The sequence below is a fragment of the Schistosoma mansoni genome (assembly GCF_000237925.1).
Source record: "Schistosoma mansoni, WGS project CABG00000000 data, chromosome 7 unplaced supercontig 0100, strain Puerto Rico, whole genome shotgun sequence".
Classification (NCBI taxonomy): Eukaryota; Metazoa; Platyhelminthes; class Trematoda; order Strigeidida; family Schistosomatidae; genus Schistosoma; species Schistosoma mansoni.
The window spans coordinates 166,456-193,491 of NW_017386020.1; the positions used below are offsets into that span (position 1 = coordinate 166,456).

General features: G+C 33.6%; 1 protein-coding gene across 1 annotated transcript; it reads left to right on the top strand.

The window, feature by feature from the left end:
* Window positions 1-1,109: 1,109 nt before the first annotated feature.
* On the top strand, window positions 1,110-27,036 carry Smp_144640 (hypothetical protein; the record flags this gene model as incomplete). The annotated part of the gene is made up of 3 exons (XM_018791024.1): window positions 1,110-1,162; window positions 14,518-14,623; window positions 26,869-27,036. The coding sequence occupies 3 exons, from the start codon at window positions 1,110-1,112 to the stop codon at window positions 27,034-27,036; spliced, it is 327 nt and encodes a 108-aa protein (XP_018645734.1).

Consider the following 27,036-nt stretch of genomic DNA (forward strand, 5'->3'; position numbering starts at 1 on the left):
TATATATATATAGTCTAATTAAGAATAAACTTAATCTACTACATGAACATTGATATAGTTACAGTAATTGCTTTATTTACTATCATAGTTTTGACTACAACATTTGAAGCCTAAAATAAACAAAATTCTAAACTGAATCCCTGCCTGATATTTACTTAACTAGAAAACGTTCGAAAATGGTCACAAACATCATTTTTAATACTAATGTCATTATTCATTTCCTGTTGTTGAAGTTGATTAGTGTTTGTTAATATATGAACTCATTGGGGGAACATCACAATAATGTCTGTAAATACGCAGTTTTTCGATTTTTGGATTGTAAACACCAGTGTAATTCAAGACACATGTTTCATTTTCTTCAGGAGCCAGAAATCAGACGAGGCTGCGCTTCATCTCTGATATTCGTATTTGAACTCAAACTAAATAATTATCGCTTCAAACCCTTGCGGGATACTATTCTACACGTCACTGTAATTGGTTTTTACTGAAGAGCTCTTTAAGACATCCAAATGTTTGATGCTGTCTGTTAACATTTTCTTCTATAATTAGGCTGATTAAACTGCTGTGCTACAATTAATCAACAATAAACAATACATACTGTGATATTGAGGGAATTAATTTAGCGGTTACATTAAATGTCTGCTATCATTCGAAGACTACACAATATGAATTTTCTTATTAATGAGCGAAATAATTGTGAAGAAATTTAAATCCTATGGAAGAAGTTTTGTGGATCACATAGCTATACGGTTACGTCTTTCAATATGACACTTTTGGCGAACATTTACAGCTTATAACATAGACCAAGTGCTCTAATATTACAGGTGTGCCTTGATGAAGATAGTTGAAAATCATTTTCCATCGACTGTCTCTTTTCACCAACCAAGTAGTATTATTGGAAGTAAGATAGTACTAATAGCTGATGTGTTAGACTTATATTTTTATCACTTACTTAATAAACCATCTGAATTTAAACTTATTTATTGTTAAATTTGATTATAGACAACTGTTTAAACGAACTTATTTTATTCTTAATATTACTGATTATTATTAGTTTGTTTCTGTTTTGCTTATTTTTATAGATGACTCTTTTCGTGAATGTTTGACAAATGGAAGTTGGGCTGAATTCGCTGATTATTCAGCGTGTACCATTATTTATCCAGTAAGAATAATTCTTGATAAACGTATACACAAGTTATTATTGATTGTTAGCTATTCATTATTGTTAAATGTTTATTACCCTATTATTTATTAAATTTAAAAATGGATATGCCGAGCAAAAGTGATCACATTCCTCAACGTCTCGAAAATGCGTTCTAAGTGTGATTGAGAGAAGGAAGTGAATTAATCAATACAATAAAGTTATTGGCCAGATATCCCCATCTGGTTTAGTCCTTCTACCTATAACGAATCATGATTTATGAGTACTTTATTTAGGCTTAACAGTTAATGTTCCTACGTAGTATTTGGCTTTTCGCTCTACGAAAGTTGGATCTTTCTGAAGAGTGGCTGACATTAGGTCATTAAAAGTCAGAAATACAGTTTTTCTACTCATTGGGATATAACGAAAGATATATTTATTATTAACTTTTTACCCAATGTTCAATTTATTTGAAACTGAATAAATAATGTCTTGACGTTTTAAAATGATATGCTACAAATTTGAACCTCAGACTGCAGATCAAAACCGGGGTGAAGATAAATCCAGTTGAAGTTGGGTCTTCAATAGGATGAAACAGACATTCTGAATTGTACTACTGGCCATAATCTAACATTACAACGTATTGTGACTAAATGCTATTGTCAGGGTAATTCACTCAGCAGGTTTATATACCAGAAAAGATTAGTGAGTTGTAAATCTTTACTAATATACATTAAAATTAGCTGTTTCGTAAACTGAATCAAAACTTAACTACACTACAACTTTTTGAAATATTCATATAATACTGGATCATTATGATATTTTCTCAATTCATTTCTTTTAATCAATGTAAATGTAATAAAGAATAATTTTTTTACTTAATAATTACTTCTAATGATTGAATAAATGAAACCCAAATAAAAAGGAACTCATTGGATGACTAAAATTTAAAAAACAAAAACACTTTCACTTTTCAAAAAGAAAAAAGAAAAAAAAAAGAAAAGAAAACAATCTGATAATCAGTTTGATGAAAGAAAGAAAGAAAACTATTCAGTGTAAAGAAAGAAAGAAAAAATAATAATAATTAGAGTAAATTTCTTTTTTCAGTTGACACTAATAATAACAAGAATAAATTTAATTATAAATTTGAAATTATTTTGAGAAATATACTTAAAATATTATCTATTTTTGCACAATACCTTAGGATTGAACATTATGGTAGAAAAATTCAATTCACTATAACATATGTGGAATAAATAAATGATTGTTCTCAGTAGAAAGTTTATAAAGATTGTAGAATATTATTGAGATGACGATAGACCGATTTGATTGTTACTAACGGGTTGTGGATTCAGTTGAATTTCATTGAAATTATGAGTCAATCTAAGGTAGATCATTATAGAAACCTTGGGATCACTGGATGACAGTTTCTTGATAATATAGGACTCCTCGGCAGTGCTCATCCACGAACAGATATAAAGAAATTCAACCTATGACCTTTAGTCTCACGAGAAAACTTTTAACCTCTAGACCACTGAGTCGGGATTCAACGGCCTTCTGGTGCTTCCAGGTTTTCAATGGTGGTCTAACTTATATCAGTTCATGATTCTAATAAAATCAATTCCAGTTAAAAATTCATTAAAAATCAGAAGGTACTGAATATCTGTTTCGTCCTCGTATAAAATGTCCAACATTGGAACAAAATGAATGCTCAGCCCTTTTTGTATTGATTTGTGATCTCAATATAAAAAATTATTAATTGATGTCAGCAGTAATGACTGCTTTTGGTCAATAAAGAATATTCGTATAGGTTGAGCTGTCAACCGCTCATTCTTGAAGTTGCTACATCAATGAATAATCGTAATTGATTGAAATAAATAAGGACGTCATCTTATTTTATTTAGAGTTATGTGACGTACTCAAATAAATACAATCATATCCAAACATAACATGAATACTAGTCTACGATTCAGTCGAATCACATAAGTAATCACTTACAAAATACATCGTGAACCCTTTACCGAGTCTATCAACATTAAGACAGAAACAACTCAAAGAATAATAGCGCAATTGTAATCTACTATGTACTAGTAACTGAAGATGCGTTGCTATAATGTACCTAATGCTTATAACAATTCTTTCGAAATGTCCTTTCATATATCAAATGAATTTCATTTTACGAAAATTGTCTTTCATTGACATTTTTTTAAAGAATATTGAGAACCTATTAATAAATTGTTTGGTTCCATCAATTCTAAAATGGAAGTTACGTAACGATCTAACGACTAATGAAGACATAATTAGAATATTTTTCGAAGAGAGATAATTGTTCATTTGGTAACTATGAGTATCATAATGATCGAATTTCTTAACCTTAGCTGATTACTATTCATGAAGAAATAGTGAAGGAATGGTAACAATAGATTATCGAAGATGAAAGTCTACGGTAAGATCACAGATTGATCACACCACTATTATGTACAGAGACCAGGCTGCAATAAGTAAACCTCTGTTTACAATATGATTAAGAATTGAGCTATTGCCTGACTTTACTAAGCTGTAAGATAATGCTCAGTGATGCGCTTCGAGAAACCTTGTTTTCTGTGATCTATACAATCTGTTCCACAACATTAAGTACGCTTGTGAATGCACATCTATTTATTTTTTAAGCCAGTTAACTGAGTCGAAGTATTAAATTCATTGGGTATTGCTTGCTTGAATCTGCCCATTGATGTTTAGGACTGCAATTAATCAGTCTCTTATTGGCATATGTGCACACTATGTGTATTGCCTCAATACTGCCTTAATTCACAAGCATTATAAGCAAATATGAATAGTGGCTAGCAGTGGAATCCAGTTTGACGCGCGTTTCGTCCTGTTTGGGACTCGTCAGCTGGATGTACCTGCATCTCAGAGCTGATGTTCACGCTGGGACTCGGACCCAGTACCGTTCGCTTCAAACGCCACCAAATTATCCACTCAGCTACTGAGTAAATTGTTCTGAAGTGCTGGAAAATCTTTCACTTCGTTTGTCAGCATTTCTATTGAAAAAAATGACATCGATGATGCAATCTCTCACGTTTTTAGTCGCCGTAGTTACATCATCGTAGAAATAAGACATGTTCAGCTAATGAAAAATCAAAAGTAGATCGAATCGGAGTAGTACCTATAAATTGGTCACTATTGTTTAATCTGTACTTTGCAGTACCAATGAGGTTACAGAATACCTGCAACAGGAAACCGCTAGGAGTTTGATTGTTACAACAGGAAAAACAAAAAGCTGTTGACAAATGTAGGTTCTGTTGATCCTCCGATAGCAGACTCATCTTTTCTATGATGATTATGCTTACACTTCGTGTTTACTTAAAAATTATGACATATAGGTGAAGCACACAGATTTACTACAAAAACCTGTCCTTTAAATCATAGTGAACGAAATTCATGCTAAATTCATATGGGGAATACCATACGGAATAAACGCTATATTAAAGTAGCCCCCAAAAGCCCTGGTACGGCCGATAGTGGGGAGACTCCGCTCTCCCTATCCAAATGCTCTCACATGGCCAGCGAATATATAGACTCTGCCAGGGAAGTCCTACTCACTGCCTTCTCGTGGCAGGGGGGTTCTTCACGAAATTGAGAGGACGAAAAGCGAATGTCCGGCGCTTTAACCGGGTTGGTGGACAAGGCGAGTCCACCTAGGGGAGTTGGAAAACCCTGATTCCAAACCAATGGTGCACATGGGCTCCACGATCCTGAGGGAACAAATGGCGTACGAATCAATCGTTGATTACCGGCTACCATGGGACTGCATCTCCTCACGATGCTCCACTGCCTTGTGGATCAGATCTTTCGGCCAAAGGCTCCGGGTGTGGGCCCTTAAGAAAACCACCTGCTTCAGTTTGGGCACCTGGGAAGTATCACAGGTCTCAAGCAAATCGAATATGATTTGTGAGGCGCATATGTATCTGGTGCTTCCTTGTACCAATATTTATGTGTTTAAATAAATAATAAAAATAATAGTCTTTTACTGGACGAAATATTATGTCGAGCGATTATCATACTGACTACCATAGGAAAGTAACACACTCAGCTAAAAGTATGGTCTCACAGTTTCATACCAACTTAGTAGGCATAAGTGTAATAGTTAGACTAGTTGTGTACATTTGCTCAAATGATAATGGATTGATTTTTGATTTTGACTGTTTAAATATTCATATTGTTTTGCTTTGAACAAATTGATGTCACACTAAACTAGTAAGTTTTTAACCTGAGAATCGACATGGTTAATCGACGTTTAATAAAAAAATATTCTATTTCATAGACTAGTAACTGCTACTTAATATGGTCTAGACCCCAAATTAATTTTTCTATTCAGAGTCTTCTTGTATGCAATCAACACAAGTGCAAAGATTAGACGGATAGATGTAAATATATTTTACCTCTAAATTATGAATTACTTTTTCATTTCTACGCTGATTAACAGTTACATTTTGAATAAACGGTTAGATTGAATGAACTGACAATAACTTTGAAATTTAACCAAGTTATTAAATCTCAAAAATTTAGGAAATCATATTCATCATTCATTCATTAGCAGCTACATTTCATCTCGATAAATGATTAGAAAGCATTACGAGCGTTTCTTCCTACTCAGGACTCATCGTCCGAATTAACCTGCACCTGTATTGATGTTCATATCGAGACTTGTAAATACTACCGTTAAGCAAGATAATTGCAATTAACGCGAGAAGTTACAAAGTACTGACAATACAGAAACGTAGCTCCCGATCCTCCATTTGCATATTTCAGTGTGTTCTGCAGTCTGAAATGTCTTCTCGACTGGCCTTCGATTATTCTGCTGACGCCACGCTTTCGGTACACTGAAACTTGTCACTCTGTTTGAAAACTGTTACAACTTAGGTTTCACGTTCCACTACACACTGCTTACAAAGATCCTTGTTAGTAGCGTCCACTACATTACCTTTCGTTTCAAATACCCAGATGCGTTGTCAACTTAGCTATGAACGGAAAATCCACATGACGACTCCCAAATAGAACAAAACCCGAGACCTAAATTCCTCCGTTAGCCACTATCAAAACCCTGGGTTTAGTTTATAGTATGAAGTTCCATATCACGGTCTGGTTTACTTAAAAAACCGACAAAAACCTGGAGCATCAAACAATTATTGCTATCTAGTGTGGGAACTCTCACCATTTTGCTAGCTATTTCATAAGTAATTGGAAAGAACTCTTTGACTGTTCTTGATTTACTGTAAAGACAATTGAATGCATTGAACGAATTTAAAAGGGAAAATTGGATCACTTTATCTACTGGGATACAATTACATTCGATTAAATCAAATGATATTATAATATAGATGTTTAGTTAATATCGAACTAAAAAGACATTTATCAATAAATTACTATTACTGATCATATTATTAAACTCAACATAATTGGATACCATAAATGAATACGTTTCTAAGTTGAATTTCTTTAACTAAAAATGGTTGTTCATTCAACCAGATTGTACAAATGTTCTAATCATTAAATGATTTCTTTTTTTTAAACACTAATAATGTACAATATAACATTTGTGAAGAACAAATGAAAACACGAAACGCATAGAATATAATTAGCTAATAATAAAAAAATAATCATAATTTACGCAAACTATGTACATGGTAACAGAGAAAAACGATGAAATTCTCCGACTATACCCATGAATATTAGTGTACTAAATAACTAATGTAGATAAATAAGGAATAATTATGATAAAAATATCTTATTCAAGTATATCAAAATATGGAGAATAAAATGTAGCAAAATTATAAAATACCTTAAACGATACATCCTTTGCTATAGAATCAACGGTTTCTTGAGCACAAACTAACGCACTAAACAACAAAAGGAATAAAATAAATGTATTTTTGTTATACCCCAATGACAAAAATTGTATTTCTCAAGTTTCATGACTTATGTAAGCCATTTCTTTAGAGTAAATTAATAAGCGAAATCTAATTAACAAATGTTTAGACTATTAAGTCAAACCTTGGTATTGATACCAACGAAAAGAATAGTTAGCAAAAATTAGTTTGATACCTAAGAGTGGATAAAAATATTCTCAACAATAAGGGATCAGATGTTCATTTGCAAAGATTCCGACAACCTTTCTAAGCAGACAGTCAAAGGTTAACAGTCATACACTGAACCTTGAGTTTAGTCAAACATGACTTTGTTGTCAATAGTCCTGCAAAATGCAACAGTAAATTAAGTAATAAAAAATACATCTTTAGCCAGGTTCACATAACAAAAGCCCCTACAAAGAAGACGGAATAATATAAAATATTGTTAACAAGAGATTTGAATAGAGGTTAAAATACAAATTGCCCATTCAAATTCTGTTGAAGGATCTTTAGCGTTTTCTTTCCGTTACTATGACGTTATACATTTCATACCTTTTTTAAATCATTACAGAATATGTATGTACATAAGCGATTTCTAAATAATAATCAGTACTTTACCCTGTGATATTTATGCTTGAACAAGTTTGTTTAAGTGATAATTATGCTTATAAATAACTTAAAACCTAATTTTGTTTCCTTTAATTTTGATTTCTTTTCTTTTTTTTTTTAGTTAAGTGATGAATTCTTCATCTTTTTATGCTTTCTAATCGGTTATATTATATCTATGATAAGTGTTATTAGTGGAATTTTCATATTTCAATATTTTCGGTAAGTAACATTATGTTTATTTTCAGAGTTGAAAAAAAATACTGTTTACAATTCAATTTGATATATTAAGAAATAGATCTGGTGGATGAACTTCAGTTTTAAACTAAAGTATAAGTAATTATTTTGTTATGAAAATAAAACATTAATGAAAAACAAATCCTTTTAAGTGATTTAGACTTTTTAGAAAGAAGCCATAATAATAACAAAATACTTGATATATCATTATTCGTCTTCACGTAGAGCAATTATTATCTACGAATTCCTAGCCTGTGATTTGATCATCATATTAAATTAGCATCTAAACTCATAAGATCTTAGCACTTTGAGCACTTTTTTCACAAATCTCAAAATTTTTATAAGACGACGGACTGTACTTGGACGATTAAAAAGTCATGAAACGTCCAAACATAGTTTATCTAGATAGTCTGAATTCGGAGAATATTGTGGAATGTTTAGAAAATCGGAAACGGTGCTAGAACCACTGTGTTAACACAATCAGCAGGAAATTTGAAGGTACACTTTAAAGTTTATAAAACCAAGATTTTATGACTTCTGATTAAATGTATGTCGCACAAATCAGTGCTTCAGGACAAAAAACGACAAAACAACTATTTCTTTTAAGAATCCACCAAAACTATTTCATGAGCTTCATTTGAATATCCAAGCTATTGTATGGACATACTTAGCTATCTTTAAAAGTAAATCTAAATATATAATGCGTTTATCCCTCACCATTGTTTCTGAAACTATCTGAATCAATCAATTATCTAACATTTTGTCTGCAACGAACAAGTAAAATCTCATATAAATGATAAAATTAGAATCGTAATAATCAGGAGCAAACTGAGAACATCATAGCATTTTATTATAAAGGAGTTTCATTTCAAGTAGAACCAATTATACAAAATAAATTAAATTAGTTTAGTCAACTGACATCATTAGTTTATCCCACTCGCGGGAACGTGGGTGTGAACTGTTCGGGAGTCCCAGCCGTCCAGTGCTTCCAGGTTTTTAATGGTGGATTAACATCAATCGGTGTATGATCTCAATAAAAAATAAACCAGTTTAGTTAACTGATAGCAGTTGACTGGCATCAAAATACATTTCTAGTGTATCTGTGCTCCCCACATGAAATTAAGTCATATTCATAATGAAAATGATACCATTTAATTTTTTGTAAGCTATCAACCATTCAGATGGATTGAGTTTTCGATTTTTAAGAATGTAATTATAGTAAAATTAGTTTTCTTGTTGTCTTTTAATTTTGAATTCTTTAATCCAAGTATAATTATTTACTGTATCGCCAAATAAATGCTGGTCATTTTCCGTCTAAAAGCTTTTGCTTTGTGTAGCTATCATCTGGTTAGTTCTGGTAAACGGATTAGCAAATCTTTAAATCCTTCCACATATCTTTAAACTATGGGCTGGATCATTATTTGGTTTGTTAACACTTCCATAGTTTCAATGTGACTAACATTTGAACAACCGAACAAAGAAACAAACTTTACTGTTTATCATTCTCAACAAAAGGTTTACTCGAACAGTCAGTCGCTCAGCTACAACGTAGGACCAGGCACACAGATGCATCGGGTCCAAGTTGCCATACCTCGTTAGCACGACAAGATGAACACCAGATTCATAGAAATAGTTAATTTAGTGGTGGTAATATATAAAAGATAGGTTGTATATAAAGACATAGTATAGGAAGGAAAAAATGTTATGAAGCAATTTTAATCTCAAGGTTTAAGGGAAGATAAAGAGTGTATACACCTACGCCATTGTGATCAGTTCTAGGCCATGTCACCCAGAGTCTCCAACCATTGGTTACGATAGTCACGCGGACCCCAACCAGGTAGTCTGCATCTGCCAACATGGCTCAGACTAGAAGTTTGTGACTTCAAGCACTGATGCCATGTTTTGGTTTGGCCGCCCCTAACTCTCTTCCAACCATCCCCTACACTAGTCAGCATAGCGCGTTGTGGTAATCGGTGTTCAGGCATACGTAACACGTGGTCCAACCATCTCAGTCGATGAAGATTCATGACCTCATCAACTGATTTACCATCATTTCCTAATACCCTGTGTCTAACCTTACTATTACTTACCCGGTTATCGCAGCAGATGTGAGCAATATTTCTAAGGCATTTGTGGTCAAATACTAGTAACCTACGAGTATCTTCTACTCTTAATGGCCATGTTCCGCAGCCGTAAAGTAGAATAGAGCGAACTGCTGCGCAGTATACTCGTCCCTTAATTGATAGACGGATATCTCGTCTTCGCCATAGGTGACGTAAGTTGGCAAAAGCTAAACGAGCTTTTTGAATCCGTGCTAAGATTTCGTCAGACACCAACTCATAAGGGCTGATCAGACTTCCAAGATAAGTGAAGTTGTCGACGCGTTAGACTATTTCGCTCCCTATCCTTAGTTCAGGTGTTGACGCAGGCCAGTCCTGGAGTAATAATTTACATTTGGATGGGGAGAAACGCATCCCAAACATCCTGGCATTATTACTCATTTCTAACAGAAGACTCTGCATTTTGCCAGCGTCTTCACTAAACAGGACTATGTCATCTGCGTATTCTAAGTCGATAAGTGAACCTCCTGGTAGAAGATCAATTCCTGAAAATTCAGTCGACGAGAGTGTAATTTCCAGCAACAAGTCTATAATGAAGTTAAACAAAAATGGAGATAGTGGACAGCCTTGACGGACACCACTTGAGGTTGTAAAATCATATGACAGTTCGCCATAAGCTCTCACTCGACTGGTAGTGTTCGAGTAAAGAGCCTTCACAAGGTTTATGTACTTCTCAGGTACACCTTTTAATGACAGACACTGCCACAGAGCCTCTCAGTCTACAGAGTCAAATGCTGCTTTCAAGTCAAGAAAAACTATCATTGTCGGACGTCGATAAGCATGCCTGTGCTCTAAAACTTGACGAATGGTGAATATGTGGTCGATACAGCCACGACCAGGTCTGAAGCCAGCCTGATTTTCTCGTGTTTGCAGTTCACGAGTCTTAGTTAGGTGCCCGATAATTATTGAGGCAAGTATTTTAGATGCTATGTTAGTGAGACTAATCCCTCTATGGTTATCACAGGATGATTTTGGCCCCTTCTTATGTATTGGGACAATCAGAGATTGTGACCAGTCAGATGGGATTACGTCCGTCTCCCAGATTTTAGCCAGAATATTAGTCAACCTAGTCGCTAAAATTGGGCCGCCATATTTAAAGACCTCTGGAGACAATCCATCTGGACCAGCTGCTCTTCCTCGTTTCAGATTACTTATAGCCTTTTGAACTTCAAGTAGGGTCGGGGGGCCTACTTCAATGTTCCATTCAGGTTTTCTGGGAATAGTGGGTAGTTGTGCAGTAGCTGAAGGCCAGATAAACTGCTCCTTAAAGTGTTCCGCCCATCGTTCTAAACGTTTGGGTTGAGAGCAGATAGGGGTTCCGTCTTTTTCCGAGATTGTCTCACTTACACTTGACTTCTTAATTCCGGTTTCTTTTATTAGTCTGAATAGTTGCCTGGTGTTGCCTACAGCCGCTGCCTTTTCCATCTCTTTTGCTTTCGTTGCCCACCACTGCTCATGATCGTTCCTTAGACTTTTAGTTAACCTAGATCTAATTTGTTTACGCTCTTCGTGATGTTCAGAGCCTGATGGGATGAGTTTACGCGAATCTATCAGTGAAATAGACTTAGAAGAAATCCACTGGTTTTTTGGAGCCCTATGGTTTAAATAACTAATAGATGTTACTGCTGTTTCCACAGCTGTTCGTGTGTCTTTCCAAGCAGCATCTGGGTCAGTCTCGTTTACAGAACTGCCTAGATGTGAACTCAGTTGTTTCTGGAATTCGCATTTGGCTTTCTCGTCCTCCAGTTCAATCCTAATGGGTCTTCTTAGTGTAGTTTTCCTGCGTCCATTGAGGCGCAGACAAATGCGCGCTCGTATTAAAGCGTGATCAGAGTCTAAACAAGTATTCCAATACGAGCGACAATCTTCTATTGAGCCTCTCCAACGATGACTGATGACAATATGGTCTATTTGAGTCCATCGTTGGCTTGGTGCAGGTGGTCGCCATGTTAGACGATATCTCTCCTTATGTTTAAAATTAGTGCTTGCCAAAAATAAACGATTGTCTGAGCATAGTTGCAACAGACGATCACCATTATCGGTTCGTTGAGCCGGAATACTAAAACACCCACCTAAATGTCTTTCTGTTTGATTTAAGCTGCCTACCTGGGCATTAAAGTCACCCGCTACGACTACTATGTCTGAGCGCTTAGCTTTCTGAAGAAGCTCAGAGAGCTTTCTGTAAAAGTCATCTTTCACTTCATCATGGCTGCAGTCAGTGGGAGCGTAGGCAGAAACGACGAAAAGGTAACGACGTGTGTCCCTATCCTTCCGAGTTCTTACGGAGCCATTTAGCCGGACAGCACACAGGCGACTGTTAACGGGGATCCATTCTAGTAGTGCCTGTTCTGCCCTTGTACTTAGTGCTATGCCTACACCTGCAAGTCCACGAGAACTAGCCAACGGGTCGCCCGGTCGCCCACACCGTGGAAGGGTTATTCTAGGGGTGCCTGAAAAGGAAATTGGGTTTGAAGTGGTCTTAATGACCTGAGAGCGTGACCGCAGTGCCCGAGGGGCAACTGCTTGAGGTCGGTCACACACGGCCTTTTTGTGGGTAACTTTTATGTTAGTTCCGTTCTTCAAAGGACCTTACCGCCGGAGACGGATATCCGTGGGATAAGCCGAGGTGTGCATTTTTAGGGTCGACATTTTCTAACCCCACCCCTCCTTGTGGAAAGGCAGCATCGCTGTCATGCTGGTTGTCTGAAGGAAACACCTTACTGCTGTCACACCTCTGTACAGTCAGCAGTACGACTTCGCCTTCGGACCTTGAGATTGCTGCTTTTAGTCTCACCGCTCTTCAACCGACCTGCCTGGCATGGTAGGACCTTGAGGACTGATTGTTCCAGCCAGTATAGCTCGATTGATTCATCACGATAGGCAAGCCCGACCACCACGTCAAGGTAGCAGCAACGGTCGGGACTCGAACAAGAAGATAACTGACATACCTTTAGTTTTAAAAGACATTATTTATGCTTGATGGTCACACAAACAACACTTTCTTATCGATTTCATAAGTTACTATATTTGGTCTTTCTTTATAAAGTACTCATGAAGATTCTAATAGTCAGCATCATATTTTAAACATGGCAACTTAATCTTGAACCTCTAATAAAAGATAATAAAAGAGTATACTTTATATCATTAGACGTTAATTAACTTCTACTAAAATATTGAAAAAATGATCCTCATATAAGTAGTTTTTGTTCTATTTATTTGTATCCCTAAGTGACTGGAATAAAAGTAATCAGTTATTGAGAGCTAAAAATTTATTTAATTGCTCAGGTTAAGTTATTCTTTTATTATAATGAGATAAAATCAGTTTACTAATGGTAAGGCGATAATGGCTTGAAGAAAATCTTAAGACATTAAATGTAAACGATAAGTATTATATAGTATTTTAAATGGGAACCTATTAATAACTTGCTTTGTTCTCATTAGTGGCTGGTGTTGAGTTGAATTCTGCATGTTCTACCGATCGATTGAGTTCGATCATGTTGAAAATGAGAGAAGTGTCCAATAATAGCATTGAATAATATATATGGATCGTATTATCATGAATGTATTGTAAACGTAGAATATAAGAAGTTGATTCGTGGTGTAAAGGAACTATCAGCGTGAAGACTGGAAGCTTAGTTTTCTATCTCACATAATGTAGCGGATGATTAGTGGTAGAATTTCGAACGACGATAAAATAGCCAAACCGTAGTTTTTAGTATTTAATGGCTGTCTAAATGAAGTCAGTTTAATAGTCGAGATCATGAGTCAATTGAAGCTAGACCACCATGGAAAACCTGGAAGCACTGGACAGCCGTTTTGTCCTATTGTGGGACTCCTCAGCAGTGCGCCTCCACGATCGCGCCTCGCGAGCTAGATTCGAACCCAGGACCTACTGGTTCACGCGCTAGCGCTTAACCACTAGACCACTGAACCGGCATCCAACGATTCTAATGTCTAACTTCAACCGATCCACGAAACTGAGGGACACATCCACCAATTTGTTCAGTGAGTTACTATCTCACTACAGACCTGGTTGAACTCCACCAGTCACTGCTTCTCACTAGAACTCCAGTAAATTCCTCTTGAAGCCAGTCACTAGTGAACATATGTTGATTAATATCAGAAAGAGTTTTGTAGATATTATAGTAATTTTAATAGTTGAGATCATGAATCAATTGCAGCTAGACCACCATGGAAAACCTGGAAGCACTGGACGGCCGTTTCGTTCTATTGTGAGACTCTCAGCAGCGCGCATCCACGATCCCGCCTCACGAGGTTCGAACTCAGTTCGAATTACGAACCATAATAACTCTAAATAATTAAAGTCTCAAAAAGGTTATCTGTATATCAAAAAATTTATTTAAACCTCTCGTAACTTTAGTGCTCTAAATAAGCCACTATCTAATTATTGATGTTTATTATTATTTCACATGGGATTATTGAATTTACGTGAATGTAAAATATTTGCTGTTATGTTTGATGGTTACTTTTATCTATTCTACAGGTCACTAAAATGTGTACGTAATAATATTCATACTCATTTGATGATTGCCATACTATTACGTGCTTCTTCATGGATTTGTCTAGCTTTAATAAATACAACTACCTTGGTAAGTTTGGATATAAAGGAAATTCATTTAATTTTAACATGTTAAAAAAATGATATCAGTTCTTCATATAGCAGTTCTTTAAATCATCTAGACGCATGATAACTGAAATGTAGTAAGATTTGATTGAATACACCTTCTGTCATTTTTTTTCAGTACAGTTGAACAAAATCAATGCATTTTAATTAAGTCAATTTGTGACTCATATGAAAACATATTCAAGTTCTTCATATTCTCTTTTCAATCGCATGTGAAAGTTTGAGTGACTTCAACTAAGCTAAATATAATCAGAGATTATATTCATCATATACTCACTAGTGATGGTCTCCAAGAGGTATTTTCTGGAGTTACACTGAGAAGCCATGACTAGTGGAGTCCAACCGGGTTTGTTGTGAGATATTAACTCACTGATGACAATAGTGGATGGTGGCGCAACTTCGTGGATTAGTTCAAGTTAAATATACATTTTAAAAAAATATATTGTATAAATCGAATATTCTTTAAATCGTGTACCTCTTCAATTTGTATATCAACCTTCATAGGATCGTTATTATTTAATCTTAAACTAATAGAGTGTTTGATAAGTTAACATAACTTTACAAAATGGTTTCGAATTCAATCTAATTTCTGATATTTGAGTTAACTAATATCAATGCAATAGAAGATCATCTTTAATTTTCTTTCCTAATTTCATAAACATTCATAATACTAAACGGATAATTTAATTGTACCACTAAAATAATCACTCAATATATTTAGTAATATAATTCAGAATTTCTGAAAACAAAAACTTTTACATGTTTTATCTTTCATAACAGTATTAAAATGAAACAAGTTTTAGAGACTGACCAGTTGCAGTCCTAACACATCGATGGGAAGATTCAAACAAACAATACTGAGTGAATTTATACTTCACCCCATTGCACAAGCAAGTGGCTATCAGGACTCAATGGCAGAGTGGATAACGCGATGGCGTTTGAAGCGAGGGTACTGGGTTCGAGTCACAGAGTGAACATCAACCCTGAGATGCAGGTACATCCAGCTGACGAGTCCCAAATAAGACGAAACGCGCGTCAAACTGGATTCCACTGCTAGCCACTATCCATCTTTGCTTACCATGCTTGTGAATTAAGGCTATATCGAGGCAATACGCACAGTATGCACATATGCCAATTAGAGACTGACCAGTTGCAGTCCTAACACATCGATGGGAAGATTCAAACAAACAATATTGAATGAAGTTAGGTTTTAGAGAAGTTATTACTCTTTGTGAAATTCCATAGAGATATGTAAAGGTTTCCTACTAATTTTAATTTACTTTTCTTTTTTGTAAAATTTAACCTACCCTTTTAGTTAGTTTATTACTGTTTAAGTGAAATCATATAACGACTATGAAATATATATATACGTGATAAACTATTCTACTCCATATCAATACAGCCTACTTTGTATGGTAAATGTTATATAACCATCAACTTGTATTCTTAGTTATGATATTAATATGTAATTTATTGATATTTAGTTAATATTGATGATCTTAAAAAATATCCTTACTAATATTTCACTTGATCATTGTTGAATTTATTCAACAATGAATAGTTGATTCATTTAATAATAATAAGTAACAGTTATAATATTCATAATACTGTGGTATGGGTTACTGATATCCACATAAGTAGTATATGGTGATGGTCTGGCATTGAATGTAATTCAGTAGGAGAGCGATAAGGAGAGAACGATAACGGCACGTAATTGGTACGAAAATGCATGAACAATTATAATAGGAGACTATGGATGAATATTTTCAGAAGAAACAGTCAAATTGAGACAATTGATTGTTATTTTACAAATTAACTGTTGACTGTATGGTTATCAGAATTTAATGAGATATTTTGTAATGTGGTGCTAAATACATTCGATTGTCTCCACTCGTGTTCTTGTTCACTACAATACTTGTATGGATTAAAGATAATAAATTTTCAATGTTTCATCATATTTTTTTAATTAAATTTATGATATGATTGCTGTTAGACCATCATTAAATACTTGGCAGTTTCACTACAGACCATAAATTGATTTTTCTAAGAATAAATTATTATTTACAAGTTAACACAAGTTGAATAAGTGAAGATAAAGCAGATTTAAACAGTTACTGTTCATTTTAATATGTGAACATTCAATTGTTGCAACGTAATGTTTACAGTTTGACATTAGAATCTTTGTTATCCCTTATATGATTGTTAAACAACTCTCTTTTCAAAAAGTATAATAGATATATTTTGAAACCAATATTATATTTAGATTAGTTGTTTATTTACACTGATCAAAGGAAAGAAACAAATAATAATAATAATCAATAATGATTATACTACTTTTCCTTTTCTTATTATTCATATTGAATGGAAATAAAAACAAAATGTTATCTAGTATGCAAAAATAAAACGTCTCTACTGAATAAATCAAGAATTGTCTCCATTAGTGCTAAAAGGAAAGTGATATATACATATAAAGATAAGAAGAAGAGAAAGATGGGTACAAAATATTGGAAAATTAATTGCTTTTGGAGATGTTGAATTTATTTTTTTTTTCCTTTTGGACATTTCTGCAGTTATTATACATCTTATGACCTTGTGGTTTCTCTTTCATTCTATTCAAAATCTCACTAAGTTGTCTTCATTTATTGTTGCCTTTATTCTAATTAACTATTTATTCAGTTATAAGTCAATATAAACTCTACAATATGTATATTTCCAATCTCATTTTAATATTCTATAAATATATCTCATCAGATTATTATTATTCCATTCATACATGATGTCATTATTCAAACACATACACACACACACACAGTTAATGGTACACTGTCATTCACACTTTTTCTACTTTCATCTCACAGTATGTTCTTAATGGATTTGTCCCTTATTGAGCGAGTTAATAATTGAAGAACATATGATGACAATTGTATTAAAAGAAGGAAAATATATTCATAATAAACATTATTATATCTGATGATCCACTAACCTTAGAAAAATTTTTGTTACTGTTAAATTTCTCTTTCTAAGAGTTCAAAAAGAGAAAAACAAAATAAATGATGGATAAATTCACTTGGTATTGTTTATTTATAATGCTTGTGAATTGAGGCAATATCGAAGCAATACATACAGTATGCACATATGCTCATAAAAGACTGATCAATTGCAGTCCTAAACATCAATGGGAAGAATCAAGTAAACAATACCAAGTGAATTTAAACTTCACCCCATTGCACAAGCAAGTGAATATCAGGACTCAGTATCTAAGTGGATAACGCAATGGTGTTTGAAGCAAACGGCACTGGGTTCGAGTCCCGGAGTGAATATCAACTCTGGGATGCATTTACATTCAGCTGACGAGTCCCAATCAGGACTGAAAGTGCATCCTTTATTCCACTGTAAGCCATTATTCATCTTCACTGAAAATGATGGATAAGTTTCCAAATATTATTGGATATAATACATATTACATAAAATGTTGATAATGACTGAGAAAGATCTTGTGTTTCTGAATAACTTATGTATAGTTTTTTTATAAAGTGTTCTAAACAGTCGATTGAAAACAATAAACATTTGTTTAATGACATTTTGCTTATAATTTTTGGATTACAAAGTAATTGTGTTTGTTTACTTGGATCACAAAGTTCAGTTTTATTAATAAGCAAATATTAAGGGTAACAATTTTAACTGTAAAATAAACTGAAATCATTTAATTGCATTTTGTTCTCATTAACTGCAGTCTGTAATAGTTCCAAACTATAAATAGAATTCGACATACTTTTACACTGGAGTAAAATTTAATGTCAATATGCAGCTGATATAGGGGAGATCTGAATCTGGAGTACCTTTAGTAGAAAATAGTGTATGAATTCCTACATTTTTTTGATGATGCTTGTTTTATCTATTTATTTATTTTTATTAGTATTAGCTTTATTCAATATTTTATTGTCGGTACAATATAGAATTCTCAGCAAAATGTATTTTAGCAACTTTCGGTTCCTTACTTCTTCATCGATCCTGACGATAAATACTGAGTAATCGCCAGTTAAAAGTTAGCAGTCTAGTCAATCGACATTTGAATAATGTACATTCTTTTTGCTGCATATTGCCACTAATCACCGTATCTCTAATTAGGCATTTTGTAACCTTTGCAGCAAAAGGTTGTACACTTTTCAGAAACGCACCTGAATAGGTTGTGCGATTAATAGCCATAACGATGCATTAAAACAAACAAAATTAGATAGGTTGCTGAAACTTATAAATTGTAAGAACAGGGAGCCTGGATGTTTAAGCAGACCACCATTCCATATTTCTCCAAGTTTCAGCTCTGTACAATAAAGATAAATGTCTTGACGGCTGTGTTGAAAATTCTGACTTTGTTGTTGTCTGACAGTTGTTTTGAGTTCTTATTGCTCTTCAAATGTAGGAATACAGACTTCGCTTTGTCAACCCGTGCCTTCACATTTGCTTTTTCCTTGTGTATGTTGAGGCCTAAATTTACAGACGTTGCTGTTACACTGACTGTTTTCACCTGCATTTGTTGCTGTGTATGGATTAGAAGAACTAGGTTGGGGATTTGCAAAGTCCAAATCATCTAGCCCCATCCAAGTTGTCCATTGTATTCTGTACCTCTCTGAGATGTGTTGGTTTTCATAATTCAATTGACCACCAGAAGGAAGAGAAAGGGCAAGTTTGAGCAGCCTGACACCGGTCTCCACTTGGAATGTATCTGTGACCTGTCCCACAGGAACGACCTCGAAGTGTAGTCCATCGTATGAATCTCGTTTGTTGTTAACGATCTTCTCAGGAATATTGTATTGTCGAAAATGTTTCATAGGGTTCTTGAGTTCACAAATTCAAATCCTTTCTCATAGTGAAGGAATTTGATGCAAAGTGACGAGTCCCATATCATTGATTAGTCAACAATGATCCGTGGTGTTTTTTGATGGTCTGGACATGACCCATCCTAACGGAATCCATCCTGTTGATCTCGAAGTTGAGTGTCCGTTAAATATTTCATTCAGTTCAACAACACTCTGTCCAGGGTTTCTATAGAGATCCATTCACCATGATGGTGCTTTCTGTGGTTAGTGTCCACTACACCATCAGGATGGCCAGGTACTTTCCCAGGCATTTCTCTACGATTAACTTTTGCCTCTAATAAAACTGATCTTTTTCATCTTCCTGTCTTTCGCTGGTGGGCACATAGTACTGGATGACATTTACTGAGATTCTCTCCTTTGTTTTTAAGGATGTTTTGATGATCCTGGATCCATGGAATTCCAATCCCGTAAATGCTTTCTTACTTCTTTGGACAACATCAGTGGAATTTTTTTTGTGTTTGGGGAATTACCTTCCTCATAACCAGAGTACAACAGTGTCACTCCTAAATCTAATATTTTCTGTCTAGCTTGAGTACAATGGGTCTCATTATTTCCGAGCACCATCAAGATGTAGCTATTTGACTTGTTCTGCAAGTCTCCCACGTTGTATGGAAACCCATGTTTCTATATTAATTGTTGCTCTGGCTGTCAAGGTGGGCATCGACCTTGTGAATTCCTGAGAACCTCGGTTCTGTTTGCATGTGCTCCAAATGCAGAGAAGTCGCGGCTTGGTCGATTGACCTAAATACCTAACTTTAAAAAAGTAGGTGAACTGGTAACTATTCACTGAATTGGCCAGTCACGCTAACCTATCTTTCACATGGTTGTATTTAAGACGGTATTGTGGTGGTCGATATTCGATATTATCCCTAAACTTCGTATATTGTTCGTCCTAATGACTGTTACTCGTCAACGTTCCAACGGTGTATAAATCAGAAGGTGAATACGAAGGGTTGGTTGCGTTTATCATTGGACCACACACAAATGTCCAAAATTACAGGCACGTTAAGCAAGCATGAAAAAGTAGTGCCATAAAGCAGGCGAGTGAGCGTAAGAGTCGAATGAGCGAGTACAGTACAGTGCAGTGCCAAGCAGAGAACAGGATTAAGATGTACATGTATATACAACTGGAGAAGCATGAATCATCAAATCAATTAGGCAATTAATAGTAAGGCTAGCGGAATGAATACATGCATAGGCAGTAAGCAATACACAGGCGTATATAATAAAAGTACAATAGTATAGATATGTTGTTGTTGTACTAATGACTGTCCGTTAAGAGTAAGTTAACAAAAGGGCTTAGCCAAATATATGTAAACAAACTCAATTGTATCTGAGCTGCTATAGCATATATAGTAGGTTGTACGAAGATTTGGATCATGAAATGTCTTTTGGATTGATCACTCATTTAAATTAAAGAAAAAACTGTATAGTGCTTATTATTTTTTAGCTTAGTTTGTGGTGCAAACAAATTTCACGTGGAACAATGTTCATAAACTTCCCATCCTAAAAGTGAATAGTGACTAGTGGTTGAATTAAGGTGATACATTTCGTCTTAAATTAGGACTTGTCAACTGCATTTACGTGCATCCAAGTATTGATGTTCACACTGGGACTTGAGCCGAGTCTTTTTCACTTTCAAGACTAATGAAGCGATTTACTGGAACAAGATGGCCATCAGCTAGTTCATCAGTTACAAGGTAGCATCTATATTAAGAAAGGTTTCCTAGCCACATATAAACTGAATAATTTCTACCTAGTGATTAATTATTGTAATTATCTCAGTATCCCGAATTGTTTAATAATAACTTCTTGGACTATAAAACTGAGTAACTACAGTTCAGATTCATTAGGGAACATCATTTCCTTTTAGATTACTGATACACCTTGTTGACTATTGTCAATTTGGTATGAAATCTAATTGCAAATATTTGTGTTGACTACCTTAAATCACCTATTATCAGTTCAATGTTAATTACATGATTATTCTTTGTTTTTTAAAAGCTAAAATTATTGACTACTTCAATATTTTTTTTTATCTTACATTATCCAAATACATAATAAAACTTTTAAACAACTTTTTTCTTTATTTTGATTGTATTAACATATAAGATCATGTGAAAGTGAACTTGGTTTGTATTCATCATAACAGAATAAAAGTAAATTAGTTTATTTTACAAGTCTATGGTAATAACTTTATAATCCTATTTAATATATAACTGTGTACCATATGGTTTATATATCAATATAGATTGGAACAAAATATGTTTATTGTTATATTATCTAGTTAAGAAAAATAATTATAATATTATCACTAATTAAATATTCAATATTGTGATTTATAAAGGTTAATTAACTTTAAAAATAATTTTTCATCATGAACTTATATTCAGAAGGAGTTTTGTGGAGATTTCAGTATTTTAATAGTTGAAATCATGAATCAATTGAAGCTAGACCACCATGGAAAACCTGGAAGCACTGGACGCCCGTTTCGTCCTATTATAGGGCTCCTCAGGTTAGACATTAACACCGTTGGATGCCGGCTCAGTGGTCCAGTGGGTAAGTGCTCTAGCTCGAGACTGGTAGGTCCTAGGTTCGAATCTAGCTCGCGAGGAGGGATTGTGGAGGCACACTGCTGAGGAGTCCCACAATAGGACGAAACGGCCATCCAGTGCTTCCAGGTTTTCCATGGTTGTCTACCTTCAAATGACTCATGATTTCAACTATTAAGTACTTGTATTCACTGACTTGGAATGCGAACCCCAAGAACTATGGATATTGTAACCATTCTAGTAATTGAGATTTCTTTGTTCAGTTAAGTATGTAGTGGTTAATGTTTGCTACAGGTGGTTTGTAAAAGTAGAGACATATTATTATTTTAGACATTGATGAATTCTACTGATCATTAATTCTCATTAAAATGTTTAAATGATAATTTTTGAATTATAAAGTGACTTATAAAAATATAAACTATTACATTTTTGTACAGTAGTTTAAATGTATCACATTTCATGAGTAACTTGTATGTCTTAGACTTTGTTCTAATGAGATTTCTTGTATACAGCGTTGATTCCTAGTTGACAATAATTAAAAACAACTATTCACTGTTCAAACTTGAACAGATAAATAACATTTGACAGTTAACCAAAATTTTTAAAGCATAGCAATCACTTCATCATTTCAATTTATTAAACTGATTTATTAAATTAAGTTACTAAAGTAAAAATCATCTTTTTCAAATTAATATGTAATTAGTTTTTTATAATTTCTTTTGATTGAAACCGAAAAAAATTAAGTTTTACATTGTTACTAGCCATTTCACATTTCAGTTATGAACACTGATAAATTAGGAAAATATTTATACGTAAATATAAACTGCACATTTGTGGATTCTATCACATCACAAGGCACTAAAATAAACTTCAATCATATTAAGAAAATAAAAATACACTTGTATTGAAAGATATCTTTTCAGTATTACTGCATTTACTTGATCTGAAATGATCATTTTAATAATATCAATTTTACTGGTAATGTATAACATATTTATAAAGTATGTCACTTTAGAGATATTCCAATTAACTTTGTAGTAGGATAAAGAACCTAATGAAATGTATTAATAGCAAACAGGTTTAATTACAAATATCGACAATTAGGTATAATTTAATCAAGTTGAAATTATATAATTTAATAATTGAGATCATGAGTCAATCGATGTTAGACTACCATGGAAAACCTGGAAGAACTGGACGGTTGTTTCGTCCTGTTTTTGGACTCCTCAGTGGTGCGCATCCACGACCCCGACCTATCGGTCTCGCGCTTGCGAACGCTTAACCTCTCGACTACTGAACCGGCTGGCATCCAACGATGTTAATGTCTAACTTCAACCGATCCACGAAATTGACCTACACATCCACCATTGTCTTCAGTGAGTTACTATCTCACAATAGACTAGATTGAACTCCACTAGTCACTTATTCTCACTAGAACTCCAGTAAATTCCTCTTGAAACCAGTCACAAATGAGAATACGGTATGTCGGGCAGTATTATTACGTTCCCATCGGATTTCCAACTAAATCTCACATGGACATTATAATTATTGTTTTTGATAAGTTTTTTTTGAACCTATCTTTTTAATCTACAATCTTCAAACGTTGATTATTGGGAGAGTAGTGATAAACTAATTAATTTTATCATAATTTATAAACTATATCTAATCAACTGATATGAAAGTGTTGATTGTAAGGTTCAAATATTTACATTAATAACTATACATTAGTCAATGACATACAATTACATAATGTTAAACTATCAATGTATAAAATTATGTTGTTTTCTTTCAGAAGAAGAAAGAAAGTAATAAACAGTTATGTGTATCACAAAAATAAACAAAATCATCAATAAGGATACCATTATCATTATGATAAATAGATTTTATTATATTAGTTATAAACTCACTTTATTTCTTTAAGTGGATAATATTTTAATTGACATATGTATATATATAAAAGTATTTTTATCTGTTTATGATATTCAGTTGTTTATTTGTTTATTTATTTATGTCAACCATTCATTATGTTGTTATAAAGAAGGTTTTTATTGAAGCATTGCCTATACAGAAATTGAAACCCCCTTTAAATGTTCAAAAATAATTATTGTTTAATCAAAATCAATTCATTAATAAACTAACAAACAAACAAGTAGGATGAGTTTTGTCAGTAGTTCTTATTTTATATTTGTGAATGTATGAAATAGAATATTGTGTGCCGGTTTTCAACTTTATTACTCTAATGTACACCAACCATTTCATATACGATCAAATCCATCATATTCAAACCTCTTGATGAAAATTCTATATTTGAACAACTTGGCGAGAGTTTATTGATTGACACTTTAAAATTCAATTCATGAATGTTATGTTGTAAAACATCAGATTAATTCGTTAATGAGGCGGTTTCACATTTCAGGTCATAACTTTCCACTTGAATATTTATTCTGAATTTGATTAATAGCGAAAATAAAAATACTAACATGTGAATTGATCTTTCAGGGATATCTGCCAACTATGAAGAGGGTTTTCCTTATAAAATGAAGAATAGTTCTTTTTAAATATCCAACATGCAGGCATTGTTACATATCAATAACACCAAACATAAGATTTTGAGCTAAAAGTAGAAAGATGAGCGTTTAAATACTTTTTATACCGTAATGAAAGAAAAGATCTATTTTATTTAATAGTTCATTTTATTTATTTACTTACTTCGCTTAAAATCTATTGTGGTATCATTATGCTTTCTGCGTAGTGAACGAGAACATGAATGGAGACAATAAAGTGTATTTGAGCACAAAATACAGAATCTCTTAGTGAGATCTCAGAATCATACAGTAAATACTTCATTTTCAAAATATCAATCAATTGTCTCAAACTTGACTGTTCCTTTGCAAATGTTAATCAATCGTCTCAGACTTCACTGTTCCTTCATTTCCATACTAATTACTTTCGGTTTCCGTTCTTTTCTTCTCTATCTTCTTAACCTTCTTCTGACAGAAATTCTATCCCTGACTATCGTTATATACTACTAATGTTGATATAAGTAGCACACACCACATTTGTATGACTGTTTTCAACAGATGAACACTCATTAATCTTATCTATCTCATTAAATATCCAGTATCTCATAATCAGGTTTCTTATCCGTAATCAATGTAGTTTCAAACTAATTCGAATTGTTTAATATATATGAAATTTTATTTATAAGAATATAACTAATTTCAACTTTAGATCGTTTGCAGCTGATGAGCAACCTCGAAATATGATAGATTATTTCTATTTTGAAGATTTTATTCTTTATGCTCGGTTTTTAATTATTGAAACATGTGTATATTACCTGTTACTCTTAACACAATTTTTCCAGTCACATTGTTTTAATCCTGTATGCATAATAAATAATGTTGTACACAGTTAGTGAGTTTTCAACCTGCGATGAAAAATTTCCTGCAAACTAGAGGATTTCTACAGGTTTCTCAATGTATTAACGGCAATAATATAGATACAGGTTACTGTCTTGGAGAAGAATCTCATGGTTCTAGTAGAACACCAATGTTGTGTGAATTTTGACGACGTAAGAAGTAAAACTGTTACTCACCATTGCTCTTGGATAATATTGTGCACTATTGTACATTGATTGTAGTCAAAAATGTAAACTATTTAATCCAAGTTCTGTGATTAGGTGCTAACGCTCTCACCGCACGATTCCTGGTTGGATTTTGAGGGACGCGAAACTAAGACGAGAAAACTATTTAGGTGCTTCCTGAATTTCATCACAAATCTAGTTGGTGGTAAGTTGATAGATCTTATTCTAATAATAAATTGTACTCTTTTATGATTTTTTATTTAGTATTTATCACGATGAATCATTCACCTAAAAATATACTACATTCTGATATTCTCTTTTCCAGTTACATTCACAAGTTGTTAATAATATATTAACATGTGTTTTGGCTTTTGGAATGATAGCAGTTTATAGTTGGATGCTTATTGAAGGAATACATTTAATGAATATTTTATTCCTAACATTTATTGTTAGAAGGTTTCGTTTCACTTGTTATAGTATCATTGGTTGGGGTAAGTTATTTGATGTGTTTTTCAACAGTGTTGTAGTTAAAATATCATGATGTTTTAAAACTTTAGGCTTTCGAGTTATCAATTTCAATTACGATAGATAATGCTAAAGCTCTTTCACATAATAAGGAAATTATAACTGTGCCAGAATAACTGTTAACATGAAACTGAATCATTTCTCTTATACCTAATCCCAGACAACATCCAATAAGCTAAATCATAGTGTTCTTGGTTGTATAGTTGAGTGATTAAGATCCTGTCCTCTATTGGTTTGTAAGATTCCTGCATATTGACACTTATAGATACAATATTAAGATTAAACCGTGTATTTACACGGTAATCAGCAGTCATGAAACGTCAAAAGTAGTTTCATATGTCTGATTAAAATGAAATGATGTCTCAATTAAACTTCTCTACTCTAAAATATCTGGTATATTTCACTACAGTTTTAGTAATTTATTTCACTTGTTTTGTTTAATTTTGTAGGTATTCCAGCTGCATTGACGTGTTCATGGGCAATTGCCAAATCAGTGAAATTAGGACATATACAGTAACCTATTTTATTTGTTTTTCCTAATATCCATTTATAATATATAGAGATATTATTATTTCGAGCCAAACAGTAAAGAGTCTTTAACATATATTTCATGCAAGTTAGTACTCATAAAGAGCTCATATTTCCAGTCTTGAGGAAATTATAGTCCTTTTAGGATCTCTCAAAACATTTAAGGCTGTACACTAAATATTATTTTGACCAAGACAAGCCAAATAATTCCAAACTAAAGACATGCCACCACTTGGTTGAAAGAGGTGTTTCTCAAAAATTTATTTTCAAGTTTATTTTAGCAGCATACGTTATGCAAAAAGCAAAACTTTAG